The 20,690-nt window shown below is 55.0% G+C and overlaps 1 protein-coding gene across 6 annotated transcripts in view; it reads left to right on the forward strand.

Moving 5' to 3' along the window:
* The window catches only part of ZFAT (zinc finger and AT-hook domain containing), a 282,959-nt gene extending 263,565 nt beyond the window's left edge, over positions 1-19,394 (forward strand). For all 6 annotated transcript variants that reach the window (XM_053208115.1, XM_053208113.1, XM_053208114.1 and 3 more), the window contains one exon: positions 18,468-19,394. In XM_053208115.1, the coding sequence (XP_053064090.1) occupies positions 18,468-18,707 (240 nt within the window). In that variant the 3' untranslated portion in view covers positions 18,708-19,394. The remainder of the gene's footprint in view (positions 1-18,467) is intronic.
* Positions 19,395-20,690: the final 1,296 nt, after the last annotated feature.

Genomic DNA, 20,690 nt, shown 5'->3' on the forward strand with positions numbered 1-20,690 from the left:
TTAGTCCAGGCGAGGCTGTCCGGGGGCATGCACTTTGCCAAGCTCGCTTCTCTGTGACTCAGTTACCATTTCTGCTGAGACTTGATGAAAAAGCACGTTGTATTAGTGTTGTCCCGAGAAACAGAACCAATGGTGTGTGTGTATGTGTGTATGTGGGTGCGTGTGCACGCGTGTATATCTGCATGTATGCAGAGACTGATTATAAGGAATTGGCTCACCAGGTATGGAGGCTGACAGGTCCCAAGATATACTCTCTGTAAGGTGGAGCCCCAAGCGCTGACAGTGTAGTTCACCTGCGTCTGAAGGCCAGGGCACCAGGAGAAGTGATCTTCCAGTCTGCAAGCCAGGAGGCTCAAAACCCGGGAAGAGCTGGAGTCCAAAGGCAGGGAGAAAACCCAGTGTTCAGCCTCCAGGGTAAGCAGGCAGGAGAAATTTTCTCCTTCAAGGAGAGCCAGCCTTTTGGCTGTGTCCAGGCTTTGGCTGATTGGGTGAGGCCCACTCACACTAGGAGGGCAGTCTGCTTTACTTAGTCCTTTACTTTAAACGTTTTTGTTTTTTTCTTTTTTCCTTTGCAGATTTTTACTTAAATTCTAGTTAGTATACAGTGCAGTATCGGTTTCAGGAGTAGAATTCAGTGATTCGTCACTTACATACAACACCCAGTGCTCATCCCAACCAGTGTCCTCCTTAATCTCCATCATCCATCTCGCCCACCCCCCCCCCACCTCCCTCCATCAACCCTCAGTTTGTTTTCTGTGGTTAAGAGTCTCTCGTGGTTTGTTTCCCTCTCTTCTGTTCCTCTCCCCTTTCCCATATGTTCATCTGTTTTGTTTCATAAATTCCACATACGAGTGAAATCATATGCTAGTTGTCTTTCTCCTACTGACTTATTTCAATTATCGTATAATACACTCTAGCTCCATCCACGTCGTTGCAAATGGCAAGATTTTATTCTTTTTGATGGCCGAGTAATACTCCGTTGTATGTGTATATCACATCTTCTTTATCCATTGCCCAGTCTCCATAGTTTGGCCATTGTTGATAGTGTCGCTATAAACATCAGGGTACATGGACCGCTACGGATCTGTAGTTTTGTATCCTGTGGGTAAATACCTAATAATGCAGTTGCTGGATTGTAGGGTAGTTCTATTTTTAATTTTTTGAGGAACCGCCATACTGTTCTCCAGAGTGACTGCACCAGTTTGCATTCCCACCAACCGTGCACGAGGGTTCCCCTTTCTCCACATCCTCACCAACACCTGTTGTTTCCTGTGTTGTTAATTTTAGCTATTCTGACAGGTATGAGGTGGTATCTCATTGTGGTTTCGGTTTGTATTTCCCTGATGATGAGTGATGTTGAGCATCTTTTCATGTGTCTGTCAGGCATCTGGATGTCTTCTTTGGAAAAGTGTCTATCCATGTCTTATGCCCATTTCTTCACTGGATTATTTGTTTTTTGGGTGCTGTGTTTGGTAAATCCTTTATAGATTTTGGATACCAGCCCTTTATCGGATATGTCATTTGCAAATATCTTCTCCCATTCTGTCGGTTGCCTTTAGTTTTGTTGATTGTTTCCTTCACTGTGCAGAAGCTTTTTATCTTGATGAAGTCTCAATAGTTCATTTTTCTTTTTGTTTCCCTTTCCTCCAGCAGAGTGTCTAGTAAGAAGTTGCTGCAGCTGAGGTCAGAGAGGTTGCTGCCTGTGTTCTCCTCTAGATTTTGATGGTTTCCTGTCTCACATTTAGGTCTTTCATCCATTTTGAATTTATTTTTGTGTATAGTATAAGAAAATGGTCCAGTTTCATTCTTATGCATGTTGCTGTCCAGTTTTCCCAACATGTTTGTTGAAGAGATTATCTTTTTTTGTTGTTGTTTATTTATTTTTGAGAGAGAGAGAGAGAGAGAGAGAGAGAGAGAGAGTGAGTGAGTGGGGTAGGGGCAGAGAGACAGAGAGAGAGGAAGACACAGAATCTGAAGCAGGCTCCAGACTCCGAGCTGTCAGCACAGAGCCCAACGCAGGGCTCGAACTCACGAACTGTGAGATCATGACCTGAGCTGAAGTTGGATGCCCAATTGACTGAGCCACCCAGGTGCCCCGAAGAGACTGTCTTTTTTCCGTAGGATATTCTTTCCTGCTTTATTGAAGATTAGTTGACCATATAGTTGTGGGTCCTTTACATTAAATGTTAATTTCATCCATAAACACCTTCACACAAACCATCGAGAATAATGTTTGACCAAATATCTGGGCATCCGGTGACCCAGTCAAGTTGATGCATGAAATTAACCATCACACATGTCTGTGTGCATTTCACAGTGTCAGCCGAAGGTCATTGTTTGCTCCAGGCAGTTATTTAGTGAAATACCTAGTTGTCACAGAAATGACTTTGATTTACAGATTTCAGAGAGTTTTGGCAGCTTCCGGAAAGCATACATATTTTGGTAGATGTACATGTCTCTCACAGTTGATGTTTCAGTTCAAGGCTCAGGAATGAGCTCCCATCCTGCAGATTCTTGAGGGGGTCACAGTTGAGGAGAGGCCAGCAGAACCACACCAGCCCCGGTGGAGGGGGGGGGGTCTTCTACTGAACATAAATATTCCACCTCAGTTGCCAGGTCAAGAGCAGTTAGATCGTTGTTACTGTACCTCTGCCCGCTGAGTGACTATTTCACCGGTGACTGTGATTAGCAGTACTCTGTTGGCAGGGCCCGATCTGTCCACACCGTGCATCTTGCTTACAGCTAAGGAGTCACGCTCCCAGATCGGGTGGTGCACCCACTCGTTATTCCTGGTTCTCTACAACCCTAGAGTTGCCACTCTTCTGTTCACGATTTTCCCTGGATGTGCTGGACGCTTCCAAGCTGTCAGCCAGGGCCCCCGCGGCAGGGAGCAGCTGAAAGGAGCGATTAATAAGACGGTCTCTGACCTGCAGGCACCCTGCCTACTTCCCTCATGCAGACCCTCGGCTGGCACGGTGCAGAATTACGCTGCCACCGTCTTGTTCAGAATCCCAAATGCTCTTACCGCATGCTTTCACTGCTGATTTGAAAAACAAACAAACAAAAGCAGAAATCCCATATTTGCCCAAAGCAACCCATCTTCTGCCAGCTGCTTTCCCACGCCCTTTGCCATCTCTTGGCGGGTCACCTGTGGTGGATGGAGCCAGAGGGTGAAGTTGATGTGGTAGTCTGGGGCAGAGGGGCGTGCAGAGCCCCCCTGGGCTCAGTGTGCAGCGCTTAGTCTGAGAGGCGGTTTTGGTAGCAGTTCGGGGGGTAAGACGCATGTTGGTTGCCAGCCAACGCTAGAATTGTTGCTTGTTGTTTGCAGTTCATTATTTTTGCAAGGAAATGCAGTCCATGTCTATGGCTGACCACGTATACCATTTGCCTGCTTGCGAGAAAGTGCAGGTGCAGCCTGTCCTGTTTTTAATCGAAGGCCCTGAGTCATCCGGTCTCTTGATGCCCTTTTGTGCTGTCCATGTGTCCAAGGGCATCTGGTAGGAGACGCTGTTCTGCAGAAGGTGCTTCTCAAGTGCAGCCGTGGCTGGGAGAAGCCTCACGCCGTGCGATCCTGCTGGAAGGAGAGCTCAGAGTTGGCCGCCTCCTCTGGGGGTGGATGTTGAGCGTTTCATGATACTTGTGGCAAAATAAGGGGGACAGGGATCTGGAACGTGACTTGTGTGAGGCTTCAAAATCTGTTTTCAGTGTTCTTTTAAAACAGTCACTGCATTCTATTAATATGATTGTTCAACTGCACGGCAAGAGACCTGGCGGCAGAATCGCATTGGCACGGAGACTCTTGCAATCCTTAAGAGGTCAGAGAAGATCCTGGCCATCTGAGTTGTCATAAAGCTGGACCGAGTCAAGATCTGTCCCCTTATCCCGCCCACAAAAGGGACCAGGGGAAGCCCTTTCTGTTTTGTTTTCCACTTAAGTTCAAATAACTGGTGAGTTGATGGACTTTTCTTGTTCCCGCAGGAGGTACTTTGTAACTCATGCGGTGAGCAGACCTGTCCCTGACTTCCAGCACCACCCACAGGGTGGCAATAACAGGAGCGCCTCTCACGCTTCCTCTCTGTTCTCCTCTCCCCTCCGGGACCCCCTTTGTCTTCAGAGCACTTGCCTGAGTACGGGAGACATCACAATTGCAGCGTTTCCTCCTTTTACACCACGATAAAACACTGGCGTCTTCAGTTCTGTTGTTTATTCTCCTTTGCCATTGTGGTGGTTTTGCCATGGTTGTGGCTCGTCTTTCCAGAAGATTAGGAAAAGGCATACGTGACTTTAAAAGAGCCGATAGTATGTGCAGCTGCTCGCGTGTTCTGTTCCTCCTCGCGTGGTGGGAATGTCCTGTGTGTCCCGTGCCTCCTGGTTTTGTAGGGTAATTACAGTCAAGATGGACCCCGATACCTTTGGAAGGGCCCACGCAGGGGAGTCATGGGTCTTTTGCAGGCGACCGAATGCATTGCATGTTGCAGGGGCCGAGGGCATATGTGTGACTGCTTCCCAACTCTTGTCGGGGGCTGGTGGGGGAGGGTCTAACACCGGCCTCTCTGTTAGGGCCCTGATGGATGCCTGCAATCCAGATAGACATCTCCTTTTATTCCCAGTCCTTTTGAGCTTTATAGAAGCACGAAGTGTCACTGATGACTTTCTCTGTTTTCCCCTTACCGTATCCCGTACTATGAGAACTGCTTGGTTGTCAGCTACACGTCTTGGGTAGTGAGGTTTGGCTCTCGCCTAAAGAACTTTATGGTACCATTTATTTGATCCCGGGGCCCTGCCAGTTTTAATTCTGTCAGGCTCCTAATTATACACACAGGTAGCCTCTTCCAATGCTTTTGGACTTAACGTTCCTTCTAGAATGTTGTTCTACCGCTGCTGCAGGGCGACCTTCACGATGTCGATCCAGATTCCAAACATTCATTCAGGGTCTTGGCAGTGGGTTATGCTCTCTTGTCACCTAATGCCAACTCCTGTCCTTTGTGAGCCTTCCTTAGTGCTCCCTTAGCCCTGTGAATCTTTATCTTTGTTTTAAATAAAACTTCCTTCAGAGACCTCGGTGTCTGCTGTGATTTCGGGAGGATGACTTGAAGAATTGCATCCTTGTTCCCACCTCTCTTATTACTTGCTGAGCTCCTTCATCCCCTGGCAGTGATGGAAAATTCCACTTCTTTGCGAGATTTTAAAGTAAAAATCAGTGCCATGATCTCTCTGTGGCCATGTGGGAAATTGTCTGAAAAAATAGAGGATAAAGGTTTCCCGATCTCATTCCGGCCCTCTTGTTCACATAAAGCATCTTTCGCTAGCCTGGGGATGTCAGTCTGTTGAACTTTTCTCCTCTTTTCTCTTCCTTTTCCCTGAGCCCTGATTTTCCTACCTTTGGGCCCCCGGAAGCTGTGGCTTGGCTGGTACTGTTTGCAGAATCCCACTTTGAGTTTCAGTATTGTTGGGTTTTCTCACTGCTCCTGGGGGCCTCTTTCCTGATCCACAGCCTGGGCTGGGGCAGGTGGGTTTCATCGGCCTCCTCCCGTCTCTGCAGCTCGCCCCGCAACAGCCCTGATAGGAGGGAGCCACAGCTGTGGGCCCCATCTAAAGGATATGTGCTCTTGGCCTTCCTTGAGTTTGCCCCGGGGCAGGGCTGCGGCCAGCTGGTTCCACTTTGCATCCCCCCCGGGAGCAGTCATCTCCGTCCTGCTCTGAGGAGTTCCCCTAACCCAGCGCTGGGGACTCCACAGCCCTCCCTCCCCATCCCCGTTAGCTTCCCTAGCCGTGAATGCCCACTCTCCACTCCAGTGCTCAGCCCGAAACCAGGGGGTCCCCACGTGTCACCCCCACGTGTGATTGTCAGCACGTCCTCCCCTTGCTGTGGCATCTGCCCCCACAACACACCTCACGTGTCCCCGTGTCCAATAGCCGCCCGCTCCATCTAGGCAGCTGCTACTCCAGACGTGGTCTCTGGACCAGTGGCATCAGTCTCAGGGAGCTTGTTAGAAGCTCAGAGTGTCTGGCTGCACCCCAGACCCCCCAAGTCAGGCGGCATGTAGCACCGTCCCTGGTCCTCACTGATTTGTGTGCGTGGCCGAGTCTGAGAAGCTCTGCTCTAAACTGTTGGTCTCCCCACCCTGGTTTACAGACCTTCTCTTCACTGATGTCCTTACCTTCCCTCCTGCTGCTCTAAGGATTCCAGCACCCCTCACTTAAAACCCTCCGGTAACTTAGAAAGTGTTCAGTAAACTGGGAATAGGACTTCCCCACAGCAGTCTGGCGCCCCTGCCTCCCTCTGCCCCCATGCTCATAGTGCGTCCGCCCGCTGGGCAACCTGCTGATCCTCTTTTCGCACCTTCGCACCCTCTGCCCAGAACGGTCACTCATCACCAGCCTTTACGGGGCTCACTTCCTGTCGCGCGGGGTCAGCTGCAGGGCCACGCTCTCCGTCAAGCCCGCTCTCGAGCTCTCAGGACCACGTTGGGCCTTCTCCGGAACCCGTGGATGGGATGAGCAGTCCTCCTTGGGCTGTGTCATTAGGTGGTGCAGTTGACCTTGATATCGGAAGAGTAGCCAGGTTGGGCCGTGTCTAGTCCCTGAGCCCTTGAAAGCAGAGAACTTCCTCACCTGGTGGCAGACGTCGGCGAGATGAGAAGCAGAAGCATTTGTGTCTTTGTGTCTTCAGCCACTTTGCTTGTGGTCATCTCTTGGGCAGAAATCGGAAGCGAGCCCAGTCACCAAACCCAGATGAGAAGCGGAGCACCCCTTTGTTACCATCAGGCAGGCTGGCCACACTGTACGGGCCTCTGGGCAGAGTGGAGGCCTGGAGGCTTTGGGGGCCTTCTTGCTTCCAGGTCCACGCCCACCCCTGCTATTTGTAACTGCAAGGAAGTGGCCATCCCGCTCTGCCCAGAGCGGCCGTGGGAAGCGGGAGGGCTGGGGGAAACAGCTTCCCGGGGGCAGACACTCACAGAGGAAGCCCAGCCTGTGGGCTTGTCAGGGGACATCACCTGCATCTGTGGGCAGAACGGGGGCCTCCTCCCCAGTCAGGACAGTAGGAAGGGGTAGGACACGGGCTGAGTCAAAGCTCTCCTGTCCTCCGGCAGCAGAGGAAATGGGAGGAGGTGGGATGGGGGTGTGCCCCTCTCACCACCGTCCTTGGGCCCTTGTCACAGACCACACCCTAGTGTGCCTGGACTCACCTCTGCCTTCCCCATCAAATGGGGGCTCGCTGAGAGTGGGGTTTGCTCTCCTTCTTCTGTGGGTCTCCAGCTCTTAGCTTGGGGCCTGCCGTGTTTGGAGGCTTCCCTCGTGCCCGGCATCAGGAATCGAGGATTGGATGGCACGCATCTGAGCTGGGCGGGCTCGGGCTCCCTTCACCGTGGGCTGCAGCTGCCGTGGGTGCCCAGCCCGGGGAGCTGCAGGCCTCCCTGGACACACAGCACGGTCAGCCCAGGCCATGTCGAGTAGGTGGAAAAGGAGCCCGTGGCGCAGCTGGGAAGGGAGCAAGTGCCTAAAAGGGAGTTAGCCTATGTGGGCTTGAACTCACATCCGTCACCTAACGGTATGTGACCCGGAACAAAGCACTTCTCTTTGTTTTTTTGTTTGTTTGTTTTGTATTTTAGAAAGAGAGAGTGAGCAAGTAGGGGAGGGGCAGACAGAGAGGAGAGAGAAAATCCCAAGCCGGCTCCACACTCAGCCCGGAGCCCAGAGCAGGATTTGATCCCTCAACCCTGGGATCGTGATGTGAGCTGAGATCAAGAATCGGATCCTCAATCGACTGAGCCACCCAGGCACCCCAAGCACTTTTCCTCTTTGAACTTGTTTTCTTATCTGTAAAATGGGACAGTAATAGAACCTACTGCGTGGGGCTAACGTACGGATTACGTGATTATGCAAAGAAGCAGCTGGCAGCGCCTGACTCGTGATTAAGTCCTCAATAAATCTTAGCTCCTGCCATAGGAGTGACATAGCTCCTTGTCCCCTTTCTGTGCCTGTAGAATTCAGCCATAGCACTTTCTGCTTCTAGAAGTTTCTGTTCAGCAAACAGGTACTAACACAGCTATCCAGGGCTTGTGCCTGGCATTAGGAGTCCCAGGGTTTCATAGGAGAGTTTGTTGCTTGGTCCAGACAGATAAACGGGTAGTTGCATCATGTAGATTAACATCGAGTCTGTCAGGTCAGCACTGAGAAAGGCCGGGGGCTGCAAGGATGGTCACTTGGGGTGATTTTGAGAAAAGTCCACGAGGGTGGAGGACTTCTCTCCTGAGCAGCGTGCCGAGGAAAATGTTCTCAGAGTGCAGCACAGGGGTTTCGGTGAGAAGAATGACCCTGAGAGCTGCCGTCTGTGGACGGGTTCCCAGGCGGGGGTGAGGCTTGTAGGGAGAAGCATGTCTTCCGTGCGAGATGCCCTACAGGGCTGCACAGCCCCCCCGCCAGCACCTGGCACTAAACAGAAGTTCAGTACCTGTGTGCTTAAAGGCCAAGGAAGTAAAGCATTATGCACAATAAACTTGTCTAAATAGCAAAAGATATTCCTAGGCAGTAAGAAGCTGTTTCCAGCTTCTTTCTGTTTCCAGACTCCTTCCTCCTTCCCTGTCACGGTGCATGTGCTCTGGTTCTGTTTGAGTTCAGCTTTAAAATAGCTCCTGAGTAATTCCATTCAGATGGGTATCGAGCACCTGCTGTAAGCCAGCTGCCATGTGGGCACGGTCTACAAGGGGGACATGGCGGGGCAGTGGGGTCGGGGCATCAGATACCTGCCCTTGGAGGGGAGGGCACCTGCTGGCGGTCATGAGCACCGCGTGTGACCACTTGCCCTGCACCAGCCCCGTCATCGCTCCTCACATGTGCGTAGAGAGACCACTCTGTCCACCCCATTTTACCACAGTTTCCAAGACAAGGATTCTTTTTTCCTCAGTTGATTGTTGAGACCACACTGAACTGCTCTTGGACTCTTGAGAAATTCGAGACACATCAGATGTCTTAGCCTTTTTTGCTGCGCGGGTATCTGTCTCTAACCCCCCCTCCACCGGCTGAGTGAATTTGGCCCACACGCAAACCTTCTTACCCTTGTTCTGTGATGGACGCAGGGCCAGTAGGGGGGCGTCTTTCTGTTTCCAGACGTCTCTCACAGCGAAAGGAGTGGCCCCTCCCTTCTGCGCAGACTGGCCCTCGGGACCCTGTGGACAAGTCTGCTCCATGCAGGAGGGCTCCCCAGGCCCTGGGGTCTAGGAACCAGGCTGCCGTGTTGACCGGCCAGACCCCACAGCACCCCCAAGCGCTGGGACTTGATTGGGGATGGCAGCGACCGCCTGTAGTGAGCAGTCTTTATAACCTGGGCTTTGGACTGTTTATAGGATCAATATTTTCAGAAAAGAAAGAGTATCTACTGTCTATTTACAACCAAGAGAAAAGTAGGGCGGAGGGGAGGCATTATGCAGTCTCCCCAGGAAGGATGAGTCACGGCCTTGCTCACTTGCTGGGCGTTTTGTCCTTTTTGAAAGGCTTTAAATCTTCATTGATGCACGGAATGGTTTCTCCCTGCCTGTGAATATCTTTTGATGTTTCTACAAGTTTCTTGCTCATAATACCCTTATTTCGGTCCTGTATGTACATATATATTTCTAGAGTTGGAAATTTACGATGCTTTTTTAACAAACCACATTCATTTATACCTCTTCTCTCCTCTATAAATTTGGTATGGTATTTACCATCCTCCCTTTGTTTCTGACATTTACAGCACCACACCTAATCGACGGCAAACGTGCTCGCTTGCTAACCTTGGGACATGGGTCTGCCAGCCCCACCTGTAAGCTCTCGCTCGGTTATACGTTCAGCAGTGGGTGAAACCCTAATTACTGGGAAAAATGAGGCTCCTTCCTCAGAGCTTAAACATACACAGGGGACTGTTTCACCTACAAGAACAGACTGCGGTGTTATCACTCTTGTTGTTTGGTTGTATTGGGATCATTCCTGTTGTTTGCTTGTATTTGGATCTCTATCTGCAGCCCTCTCTTACCTTGCCGTGAAATCTGCGAATTCCTGCGGCAGAAGGGACCCTGGAAAGGTGTTCGTAGTCTGGGGATCCCACAGTGTTCAGGACCAGGGCCCTGTCCATCAGGAAACCTCCTGCCCTGCCCCCAGGGGTCCAGGATGAGTGCCCCGCCTGCCTCCTTCCCCTAAACAGAGCACAAACCCACGGGTACCAGCCCTGGCTCTGTACTGAAAGGTCTCCTTTAATGCCACGCGATGTGGCCTAAAGCACAGGGGCTACGGTGAGCGCCCTTGGTGACCTCATGCATTTGGAGACACAGGCTTCTAAGGGGCCTCTGCTGCGGTCGCAGGTGACTCCTCCCCATGACTGGCACCATCTGACTGTGGCACCTGCACAGTCTCAGCTCTGCTGTCTTTGGTGGGTTCTGAGCAAGGGTAGCACATTTCTTAAGAGTTCTCCTCTGCATTCATTTTTCTCAGTGATTCATCCAAGAAGGAGGGACTCACTGTTTACTGTCTGCCAGGCGTGATGGGGGTCAGTGCTGGGCATGCTAGCTCAGGGCGCAGGGGGGCTCCCGGGATGACAGGGCATAGACCCGATTCTCAAAGGAAAGGAGGTGGGGTGGGTGTTCAGGCAAGCAGAGCAGCAAGGACAGGAGTTCAGGGGCAGGAGAGAACACGTGTGTGGTCAGGGTGCAGAGCCGAGCATGGGGGAGGCAGGGACCGGGGCGGGAAGATCCTTGTCCCTCCCACTGGGGGGCTGGGCTTCATCCGCAAGGCTACAAGCCACCCAGTAGTAGACGGAGGCAGTTAGAAGGACTGTAGGCCTTGGAGGGTCTCACCTGGCTTCGCCTTCCAGAATCCCGTGTTACTGGCTGTGGGATCTCAATAGCATGAGGTCAGGAGTGTGGGAACACTCTGTAAACTGGCAGGGGGGTGGGGTGGAGGGGCTGCCCACTAGGTCACGGGGCGAAGGGATGGTGGTGCAAGGAAGCAAGTGGTGTCGGAAGACTGAGGAGGTATGAAAGGGAAGGTGAGGAAGGACAGAGAAGTGGTGCAGCGTGAGTTTAGGCACCTCTGTGTGGCAGCCTTTCTGCACCCGTGCCCATGCTCATGTGCACGTGCCCACACATCCACGCACACACGCACACATGCCCACACTCATACATACACATGTGCTTGTACATGCATGCACAGATGTATGCATACCAACGCCCACATGCTCACGTACACACACACACACACACACACTTACGACACACCTCCAGTTTGCCTCCTTGTGGCAGTCCAGCTGTTGTTCTAGGTTCTTCATGTCTCCCGTGCCTGGCCTCATTCCGCCTGCCCATCACGGGCGATCATTCCATTCTGTGAGTCGATGCTCTGGACGGTGGCTCTGCCCTCCCGATGGCGTCTGAGTCCTGTCTGCCTCCCCTGCACCACCGTGGGCCGGTGGTGAGGCCGGCTCTCGGCCGGTCCTGAGAATGACCGCGGCACCGACAGGAGGAGAGTGGGTGGGGCTCCCCCGTTCGTTTCCTGGCCTGCAGCCCTGGGGGTCTCCCTTTCAAGGGCTGTGCCCCCGGAGACTCAGTGTAATAAATAGGAACTTGGTTCAGCGTATGGGGACGTGGATGGAGGTGTGAAGGAGGCCTGAAGCCATCTCCCTGCAGCGGCAGAGGTGACCGAGGGCTTTCTTCCCCCTGAAAACGTGAAGGAAGATCCCTGTCATGGAGACATTCAGACCAGAATCTCCCACGTGAAGGTGTTTAGTATTTTCCCCACGCCCGCCGGGGGCAGTAGGCTTGTGGGACAGCGATGGCATGTGGGCCGCGTCCTGATGGAGGTGCTTTGGTGCGATTTTCATTCCAAAGGGTTATGAAGCAAATAGACACTAAAGCAATGCCATCCAGACAGGTATGATCCTGGCCTCTTTTCATTCTAGGGCCAACAGAGGTTTTAAACCTACCTTTGGTTACTCATCGTTTATTTCTGAGCTTGGAGCCAAGTTTAAATAAGGCGCTAGGTTTCGACGGAGCCCGACTGTTGCCTGGAAATTCCGGTGCCCGCCAGGACTGAAATTGCAGAGGTCTGATTGAGCTTCTGAGGGGTTTTGTGGACTGGAGCCCCTCCACACGAGCTCATGGCCGACTCGGGCACCAGGAAGTTATCCACGCTGTTCTGAAAGCTCTGGGTGGGAGGCGTGATGCGCGCGTGTTGTGTATTATAATCCGCCAGCCGTGTTTAGGAATGGTGTGTTTAAATACCCAACTAGTAACAGCTTTCCCTTTTTTCTCACTGCTGCTTCTGTGGGATTCAGCCGTGAGACACAGCTCTTTCTTCCCTTCATTGGCCTTTGTTTGTCATATGATGGCCCTGAAAGTCTCTGGGCTGTTCTGGTGTCCTGGGGGCGTTGTGGTCGGTGCGGTGCATGGCACAGGACGGCGTGTGCTGGGCACGTGTTCCAGGGCACGGAAGGCTGTGCACAGAGGTGACGTGCTGTTCCAGGGCAGGCTTCCCCACGGGACACCGCTTTCCTGGACACCTTCCCGTCTGGCAAGACAGCCGCCTCCACGTACTTCTCCTGGCCAGTGTCAGGGATTCCTGAGGACGAGGTGCCCTTGCCGTCACTGTCCACCAGGGGCGTTCTTGGGAACATCTATGTCTGAGGCATGGGGACACTCTGACAGAGGAGCCCGTCGGTATGTTCTTTTCAAAGCGGAAATGGAGCTGTGAAAACGGGTGATGCCAGGGCTGGATGTGGGAGGCCAGCGGGAGAACCAGGAAGAGGGGCGGTCCCGTGCCGTGGGTGAGGAGCCCCAGTCATCTGTCTGCCTGTCAAAGGCGTGGCAGCCCGGGGGGCCACTGTGTGGCCCGGACTGAAGTATCTCCTAGCCTGGCGTCCAAGTGCGTGGGTGTGGGAGGGGGCAGAGCGCGGGGGCAGAGCCCTGAGGGAGAGCTCTCCGCCTCCCTTGAGCCCCACGCTCCTCTGGAGCTGAGCACTGAATCCTCGAAGGGTGTTGTGATGGCTGGCTGCTACGGCAGAAGCAAAATCCTTCCCGCAGCATCCGCGCGTGCCCCCCCCCCCCCCCCCCCCCCCCCCCCCGCACAGACTGCTGGGACCACCCTTGGCGGTGAGAGGCAGCCAAATCCGGGAGCCGCAGAGCTGTGTTCAGGTGTCTCCTCACACTGTTACGTGTCTGCGGTGTTCACCCGTGGCCTGGGCCCCAGGCTAGACGGGCCTACCGTGTTCTCCCAGGAACCACCCCTGCGTCGTGGCCGGTGTGAGGCCGCCTCGTGCAGGCTGGAGAGTTTTCAGACCAAGAGTCAGAAGACCTGGGCAGCTTCCTTCCTCTCTGAGACTGCCCCTCTCCCGTAAAATAAGGGGGTGGACCTTCAGGACTTTCGGAGCCAAAGGGGATCCCTGTGTGGACAGTTTGCCTCTGAGCCTCCCTGTGGTCTGGGAGGGCTCCCATCAGACAGACACCAGGGCCAGCAGTGGCCTGGCCTGGGGGGTGGTGGCAGCTCCAAGCTGTTCTCTCTGCAATGGCTTCCAGGTTCTACCCCCGGATAGTTCTGTAGGTGGCACCGGCGCCCCCCCGTGTGTCCGCTCAGACCGTGGCGCCGGGCTGGGACGCAGGAGCCTGTCCCTGCTCTCCAGAAGCTGCGGGCACATCAGGGAGATCTGTGCAGGATGGGCTGTGATACAGAGCCGGGTGAGGGCTCTGCACAGGCTCCATATGGCGCGTGTGAGCGCAGGGAACCCCTCTTCCTGAGGGATCCCCCAGCTGGGGCCGCTTCTCGAATGTTGGGAATGAGAACGGACAACCTGCCTGTAACAGTTTTTACAGAGAAAAGCGGACGGGGGACCAGGAGCAAAGGGAGCACATAGGGCAGGCAGGGGGGTAGGGAGAAAGCGAGACAGTGGGGTAGCTGGGCTGCTGGCCCGCCCCATCTCCATCAGCGCTTGCCCCCGAGCGGACGAGGGTGCTGGCGGCCACAGGAGTGCTGGGCCTCGGCGGGAAGAGCGTCCTTGGCAGGAGTAGAGCCCAGCAGACAGCCAGCTGGTGTAGATCCCAGAGCTGCAGAACTCGGAGCCTGACTTAGTGAGTAATTTGTACAGTCCCGTGGGTTAAGGTTTTCTATTAAGCTATCTCTGCTGCTAATAATTTAGCTGGAAGATATGTTAGATACGGAATTGGGGAAACCCATCTCAGGGGATAATGACATTGTGAAGCCATATTATGTCTACCGTGGGGAACAATTTTAAGCCTGTGCTAATAGTTGAAGCTACGAGAGATGATTCTGAATGGAGGAAATGGTTGAGGGCTCTGCGGGCAGCTGTAAGGCCTTTGGGTTGTGGAAAGTAATCATGTAACCCGATTGATCGGTGACACGGAATCCCATTAGTCGCTGTCACACCACACTAGCCGAGGAGGGTCTCTGACCGGGGGGGTCACCCAGACCGAGGTCCAGCTCTTGCTGCCTTCCAGCGATTTGACCCCTGGTGAGTCACTGGGCTACTGAAGATTTCATTCAGAAAGGCCCCAACACGAGGCACTGTGCGTCCAGGGCCGGCCAGCTGGACGCCGGGCCCCATGGGACGCGGAAGGTCCACGGTTTGCACGAACATGAAACGTGGGGCGTGGAGGGCGGAGAGGGGCTCCCTCCGCTGTGTTCCGTTCCCGGATCAGCTGTAGGTCAACGACAGCTGGGCTGGCGGGGCCCCTGGCTCACAAAGGCTCCTGAAAACATTAACACTGCCCTGCAGCAAGCCCAGGCAGGCTTCGGGAACCGTGGCCATCGTGAGTTAGGTTTCAGGACTCGGTAAGGTGATGGAGCAGCGGTACGCGGACCCTCTTACGCCTGTGCCCCCCCCCCCCCCCCCGGAAGGACGCTCTTTGCAGGACTCCTGCAAAAGTCACATTTACCTTCGTCGCCATCTCTCTCCCTGGTGAACTAAGCCCGAAAGCCCGCGTTGGGAAGGTGTACTGTGTGCTCTCACCATTAGCAGTGGATGGAGTGAATGGTGATTGTGTCGCACAAAACCCTGGAGCTGAAAACTGAAGAAACAAAACAGAAACAGAAAGGAAAAAGGGTTGTCTTTGGACAGACTTCATCCTTCGAGAAGGCGATACAAACAAATGCACGTATACATGTAAAGGGACAGTGAGACAAGTGTAACACTCAGGGAGTCTTGACCTCTCACGTTAGGCAAGTTTTGATTGGTGGGGCTTCATAGATGGGGTGATGCTGGCCCTTCTTGGAAAACCGTTCGTGCCTTCCTTTGTAAAACGAAGTCTTAGTCCCTCAGCTGAGGGAAGCCCTTCTGGACCCGACCGTGAACCTCGCTGCCGCTCCTTCCCAGTGCTCTCTCCGTCCTGTGACTTCGGCACGTTGGACAGATGCCCCCGGAGGGCCTCCCACGAGCAGATGGCCCCGTGGCCTGCAGCTCAGGGTGGGGCCCGGCACCTCTGGCTCAGCCGGGAGCAGAGCCTCGATGCAGAGAGGGGTCCAGAGCAGAGGCCAAGGACGGGGAGCCTGGAGTGTGCGAGAGGGCTCAGAACAGAGCCCAGGTGAGGCTGTGGAAGCAGCAAAGAGGGTGTCCCAGTGAGTAAAGCTGAGGTCGGCTCAGCAATGTGAGATGGCGCAGAGCCTTCTGGAAAGGTGAAGACAGAACTCTGCCTGGTGGGTCTGCTGGTTGGGAGATGCTCACTAGCCCCTCTCTGTCTGCGAAGTCTTTTGCCGCCACCGCGGACAGCACCACCCTCCACGACGCAGCCCCCGGGCCCCCACGCGACGGTAATAAGCACTTGGTTTACCGTTATTCCAAGCACGGCGGCCTCACTTGGTCTCTGCCTGTCTTCCTCCCCACGTCCGTGGGCAGAGGCCGTGTCTGGGTCATCTCGGGACCTCCCCCTCCTCCTGGGCTGGCTCCGGAGAACCCCACTATCATGGACACGGGAGGCTGCGGCCTACGCAGGGGCAGGGTTCCCTGTGTCCACGGCCCTGGTTGCGGCCCTCGTCAGTATGGGGCCGTCGTGGTGTCCGCGTCGTTCACAGGGACAGGCATTTTTAGCCAGTGGAAACTCGCTGTTGTGACTGCCTCGCGTCTCCCGTGCCCAGGAGTGTGTGTGTCTCAGAGCTCGTGTGCTGGTTGATCTCAACATTTTTATCGCATCATCCGTTTACCTGAGGTGCAGCAGGCTTACTTGGCACGTGGAAGGTCCCAGGCCCTCAGCACGGATCACCTCGCCCCTGCACCTCTTCCTTTGTGTAGAATTTCCTGACAGTTAAGGGGAAAAAAAGCATTTGTTGTTCCCCTCCTTTCCCCAGCCTTCTGCCAGGCACTCTCTTTCAGTGTGAAATAAATCAATATTTGCTTCCAAAGTCTGGGTGCACAGTACATTTTCCCATTTAAATGAAATGGAAGCAAACACTAAAAAAAAAAAAAAATAAAAGGTCGTGATTCACTCTAGAAAAACAAATCAGGCTAAATGTGTTAAGAGTTTCCACTCAGGATAGGTCTCTGCTTCTGGTGAATTCTTCCAGTCCGCATTGGCAGTTCCTCCTGATCGTAGCTTCGTGTGGTGCCCTCCCCAGAAAGGCCTTCCCGTTCCTCTAAGTGCAACATAATCCCCCTGTTGACACAGCCCTACCTGCTCACAGGGTACAGTACTGTCACAGGGCCGGAGGGGGACCCCTGGAAGCCATTTGGGTCAGTCCCAGGGGAGCATGGAGTCGTGGTTGTTGCAGACAGACGGGCAGGGAGAAGGTGGCTTCTCTAGACACCAGCTGGGAGAGGAGTCAGGTGCCATGACTGGGAGCTCCCGGAGGCCACCTGAGTGTACCCGCCTTTCCCGTCAGTCCCTGGAGTCACTGCTCCTTCTACCCGCCCTGCCTGGCATCCCTCCCTGCTTCTCCTCCAGAGATGTTCCCTGGCCACCGGCCCCTCCCATCCCCCAGGCTCTGCTGGCCCCTCGGCCCCTGCGTCTGCCCCGCTGGGCTGTGGTTTTCCACCACACCTGTCACGGCCTCTGGTACCTGGTGGGGCATCATTCAGCAAATACGTACTCGTGTGTGCCAATCATCCAGCTTGGCTCTGGGGGAGAGCTGTGCCTGGACTCCGCAGCCCCTGCCTGCACGGAGCGCAGCGTGGTCTGGTGGGGTGTGAGAAGAGGACAGAGGTTTGGAGGAGGGGAGGAAGTCGCAAGTGACGGACAGGCCGTAGTACCTTTCAGGCAGCGGGTGTTTACGAAAGTCATGTCCGACGAATACTGCGGGTGCCGGAAGGGCCGTGGTGTGGTTAAACACCCACTTCGCGTGTAGAATGTCCTTTATCTTTCCTCCAGCCCCCTGAAATGGGCATTAGTCCCCCGTTCACAGATGAGAAAACTAAGGGTTGTAGGGTAGGTGTGTGGCCTCACAGCTAATCGTGGCGAGCAGCCGTTCGAGCCCTGCTTAGCGCAGGACAAAGGGCCATGTTGACCAAGGGACTGCTTTGGCCTTGCCGTTCAGCCCCAGCCCCTGCCCTGGAAAGGATGCTCCTGTCTCACGTCCCTGCACACATCTGAGGACTCTGATTCCCTTAGAGAGCAATCCCATACCCTCCTTCTCTTCCAACCCTTCCGTTATTTTTGCGGCCTCAGGCTCCCAGCTCCTCCTAAACCTTCCCCGTGTTCTTTCGATGACTTTTCTTCCCGAGATCAAAGACAGTTGTTATTTAAAGCAGGCCAGAGCCCGCAGGGTCAGGGACGCTGGGCATCAGCACTACCGGAATTGGCTCTGTCTGGAACCCGCCTGCTTGGAGCTCCGGACAGTGGCCTGGCTGTACAATTCAGGTGCCCTCCACTGACAGATGTCCCCACAGATTCTCCTGCCCAGCCCCGGGGGGCGGGGGCTACCTCCACCGGCCACCTCCCCCGGATAGCTAAGGCATTGGTGTTGTTGGTGGGCTGCATCTGGGGGGAATCAGTCTTGTAGGAACATCTCCTTTTTCCCAGTGCGAGACTGATCTGCAGTACAGGGGCTGGGCTCCCACAGTGTGTGGAAAGCCAGAAAACCCGGGATAAACGTAGGTCCCTTTGTCAGCTCCAAATGGACCAGCTTTGAATTTCCAGAAGCCGCCCACCCAACCCTCGACACGGTTGCAGTACATAATCTGTGCGCTGCCCTCCAACCCGCACACCCTTGGCCACCCCCGCGCCCCTGGGAGGCAGCTTGGCGTCAAGAGAAGAGCCTGGACTTTGGGTGTCAGCTCGGGCTCCGCCACCTGCCGCTGCTGGGGCCTCTGGCTGTGTCGCTCTGCGGCGTGGAGCCTCCCTCTCTTCGTCCATAAAGCAGGGACGGGAGCAAGCGCAGGGCCCTGTGTGCGGTGGGGACGAGCTCCCGGAACCTACCAGACGCTCCGTCAGCAGTAGTTGTGATTCTGTTGTCGTGGCTCGACCCGGAAGCAGGACCCGTGTGACCTTTCTCTTGCCCTCACACAGGTCACGGACGAGGAGCCCAGCTCCAACCACACGGTCATGATCCAGGAGACCCTCCAGCAAGCCTCCGTGGAGCTGGCTGAGGAGCACCACCTCGTGGTGTCCTCTGACGACGTGGAGGGCATCGAGACGGTGACCGTCTACACTCAGGGCGGGGAGGCTTCGGAGTTTATCGTCTACGTGCAGGAGGCCGTGCAGCCCGTGGAGGAGCAGGCGGTGGGGCCGCAGGCCCAGGAGCTCTAGGGGACACGCAGCGGCGGCTGGACGCCACGGGGCGGGCCCGCCAGGCTCTCCGCGGGATGGCACCCTTGGTGGCTCTCTCCTCCTCGGTCCCCGCCCAGGCGGCCAGATGGGGCTCCCCTCGTCCCCCTTTGGGGGGGCAAGGCGACCGGCATCACCAGCAATACAGGACCCCCCCGTTCCCAGCACAAACACACACACCCCTTCCTCTGCGTCCTCTGCTTCCGGAAAGACTAGGCATCGACTTCTCACACAGCCCACGCCGCGTCGCCCCTTTGCTTCGGGATTCATGCAGGGACCCGGTGCCCGTCAGCGTCTGCCCTGAATCACACCCCCAACTCCCTGACCCCGTGCAGGTGCCCAGCCTTCCTCTGGGACCGCTCTGTGGCCTGAATGATGGGAGGGAGCCAGCCGGCACGGAGAAAGTGACCTTCTGGTTTGGAATCCCCTCCCGGGGAAAAGAGGGGATCCTGGCTTTATCCACAAGGTCCTACTCCCCCACGTCCCCAAGTGTCGAGGGCACTTGTTACCGCTTGCGGAAACCACAGTTGAGGACCTCTTGTTCCCGCAACAGGCGGGATCTTAGCTTACGTCTTAGAATCCTGCTTTTTAAAAAAAAAATGCACTTTTTACTATTCACCTCCCGTTCTATGAGATGTGGTGGGTAGAATAAAAACATTCTCGGCCTGAGCACTCCAGTGTCTCCATTAGCGTGGATGGTCTGTGTCTCCCCCTCTTGTGAATCAGAGTCTTAGGTTTGGGCCCCACCCGGAACCACCCCATCCGAGGTCTAGAGCCCTTAGCTCATAGATGAGGGTGCCCCCCCCCAAAACATTTTTACGTTTGCTTTGGGGCCACGGCTGGAGGTGAACGGTCTTGCCTTTTATTTCCCGGGGCCTGGCCCTTGGTTTGCTGCCTCTGAGACGCTGCCCGCCCCTCCTCTCCACCGGAGAGGGGCGACCAACGGACCGAAGGCATCATGGCACGCTGCTCTTGGAGATGCAGACCGGGAGCCGTGATAAATCCCTTCTCGAGCCTCTGCCCCGTGCACAGCATGGTAGGGGCATTGGGGTGAGTCCTCCGGCAGCCTGCCCCGTCCTGGGTCTCTCGACGTCATCACCCACCCTCCAGTTCACGGAGGCCAACATGTGTTTCCTCCGAGAACCCTTCAAATGAAGTCTTCGGCGTTTATAAACGGATGCACCGACACAAAGCGGTAGTTGCTCTGGTTGAAGACAGCGGAGTTCACCGCCCTGCGCACTTGGCCCTCCGTGTTAGGGCCCAGTCATCCCACCCCGGCAAGCCCCGAAGGCGCCTCTTGAGGGAGGTGTAAAGCTGCTGCTCTAAGACCGGGACGCAGGTGGCCTCTTGCCCTCAGCAAGGAAGGGAGTTCAGGGAAGGAAGGACAACTCCCCGGTCGGGATGAGTTGGGGAAAGTTCCCGATGGAGGCGGCCTGTGATCAGAGCCTTGCAAGCTAGATAGAGGGAAGGATAACGGTAGAAAAGTAGCCCTGAGTCATGCCCGGGACGGGACAGCCTGGGGGAGGGCCAGTGACCCTTGGGCAGTCCATCTGGCTGATGGGTGGCTCTAAGGAGAAAAGCAGAAAGATCAACCAGAAGCCAGAACCAGGGATGATGAGACAGGACGGATATTGATTTTATTCAGTGAACCACGGGGACATGGCAGCTGTGGGTAGCCCCAGGGTGTGGAGGGCAGAGCGGTACTCCAGAATGGGTGATGTCCGGACATCAGGGTGGGCTGTGTTGAGATGCTGGAGCATCCAGATTGGAGGCAGAGTTCCCGGGCTCAAGCCCAGCTCCATCCCTTCCTACTTGAGTGACCTTGACACGTTTCTGTGCCTGGCTGAGTTTTAGTTCACTCCTCTGTGAAATGGGTCTCAGGATAATTGCTAACTGCTAAGATTGCTGAGAGGATTGAGTGGGCAAAGCCCTGGGAGACACTCACAGAGTAGCTGGCCCATACTC

Source organism: Acinonyx jubatus, chromosome F2 (genome assembly GCF_027475565.1).
Source record: "Acinonyx jubatus isolate Ajub_Pintada_27869175 chromosome F2, VMU_Ajub_asm_v1.0, whole genome shotgun sequence".
Classification (NCBI taxonomy): domain Eukaryota; kingdom Metazoa; phylum Chordata; class Mammalia; order Carnivora; family Felidae; genus Acinonyx; species Acinonyx jubatus.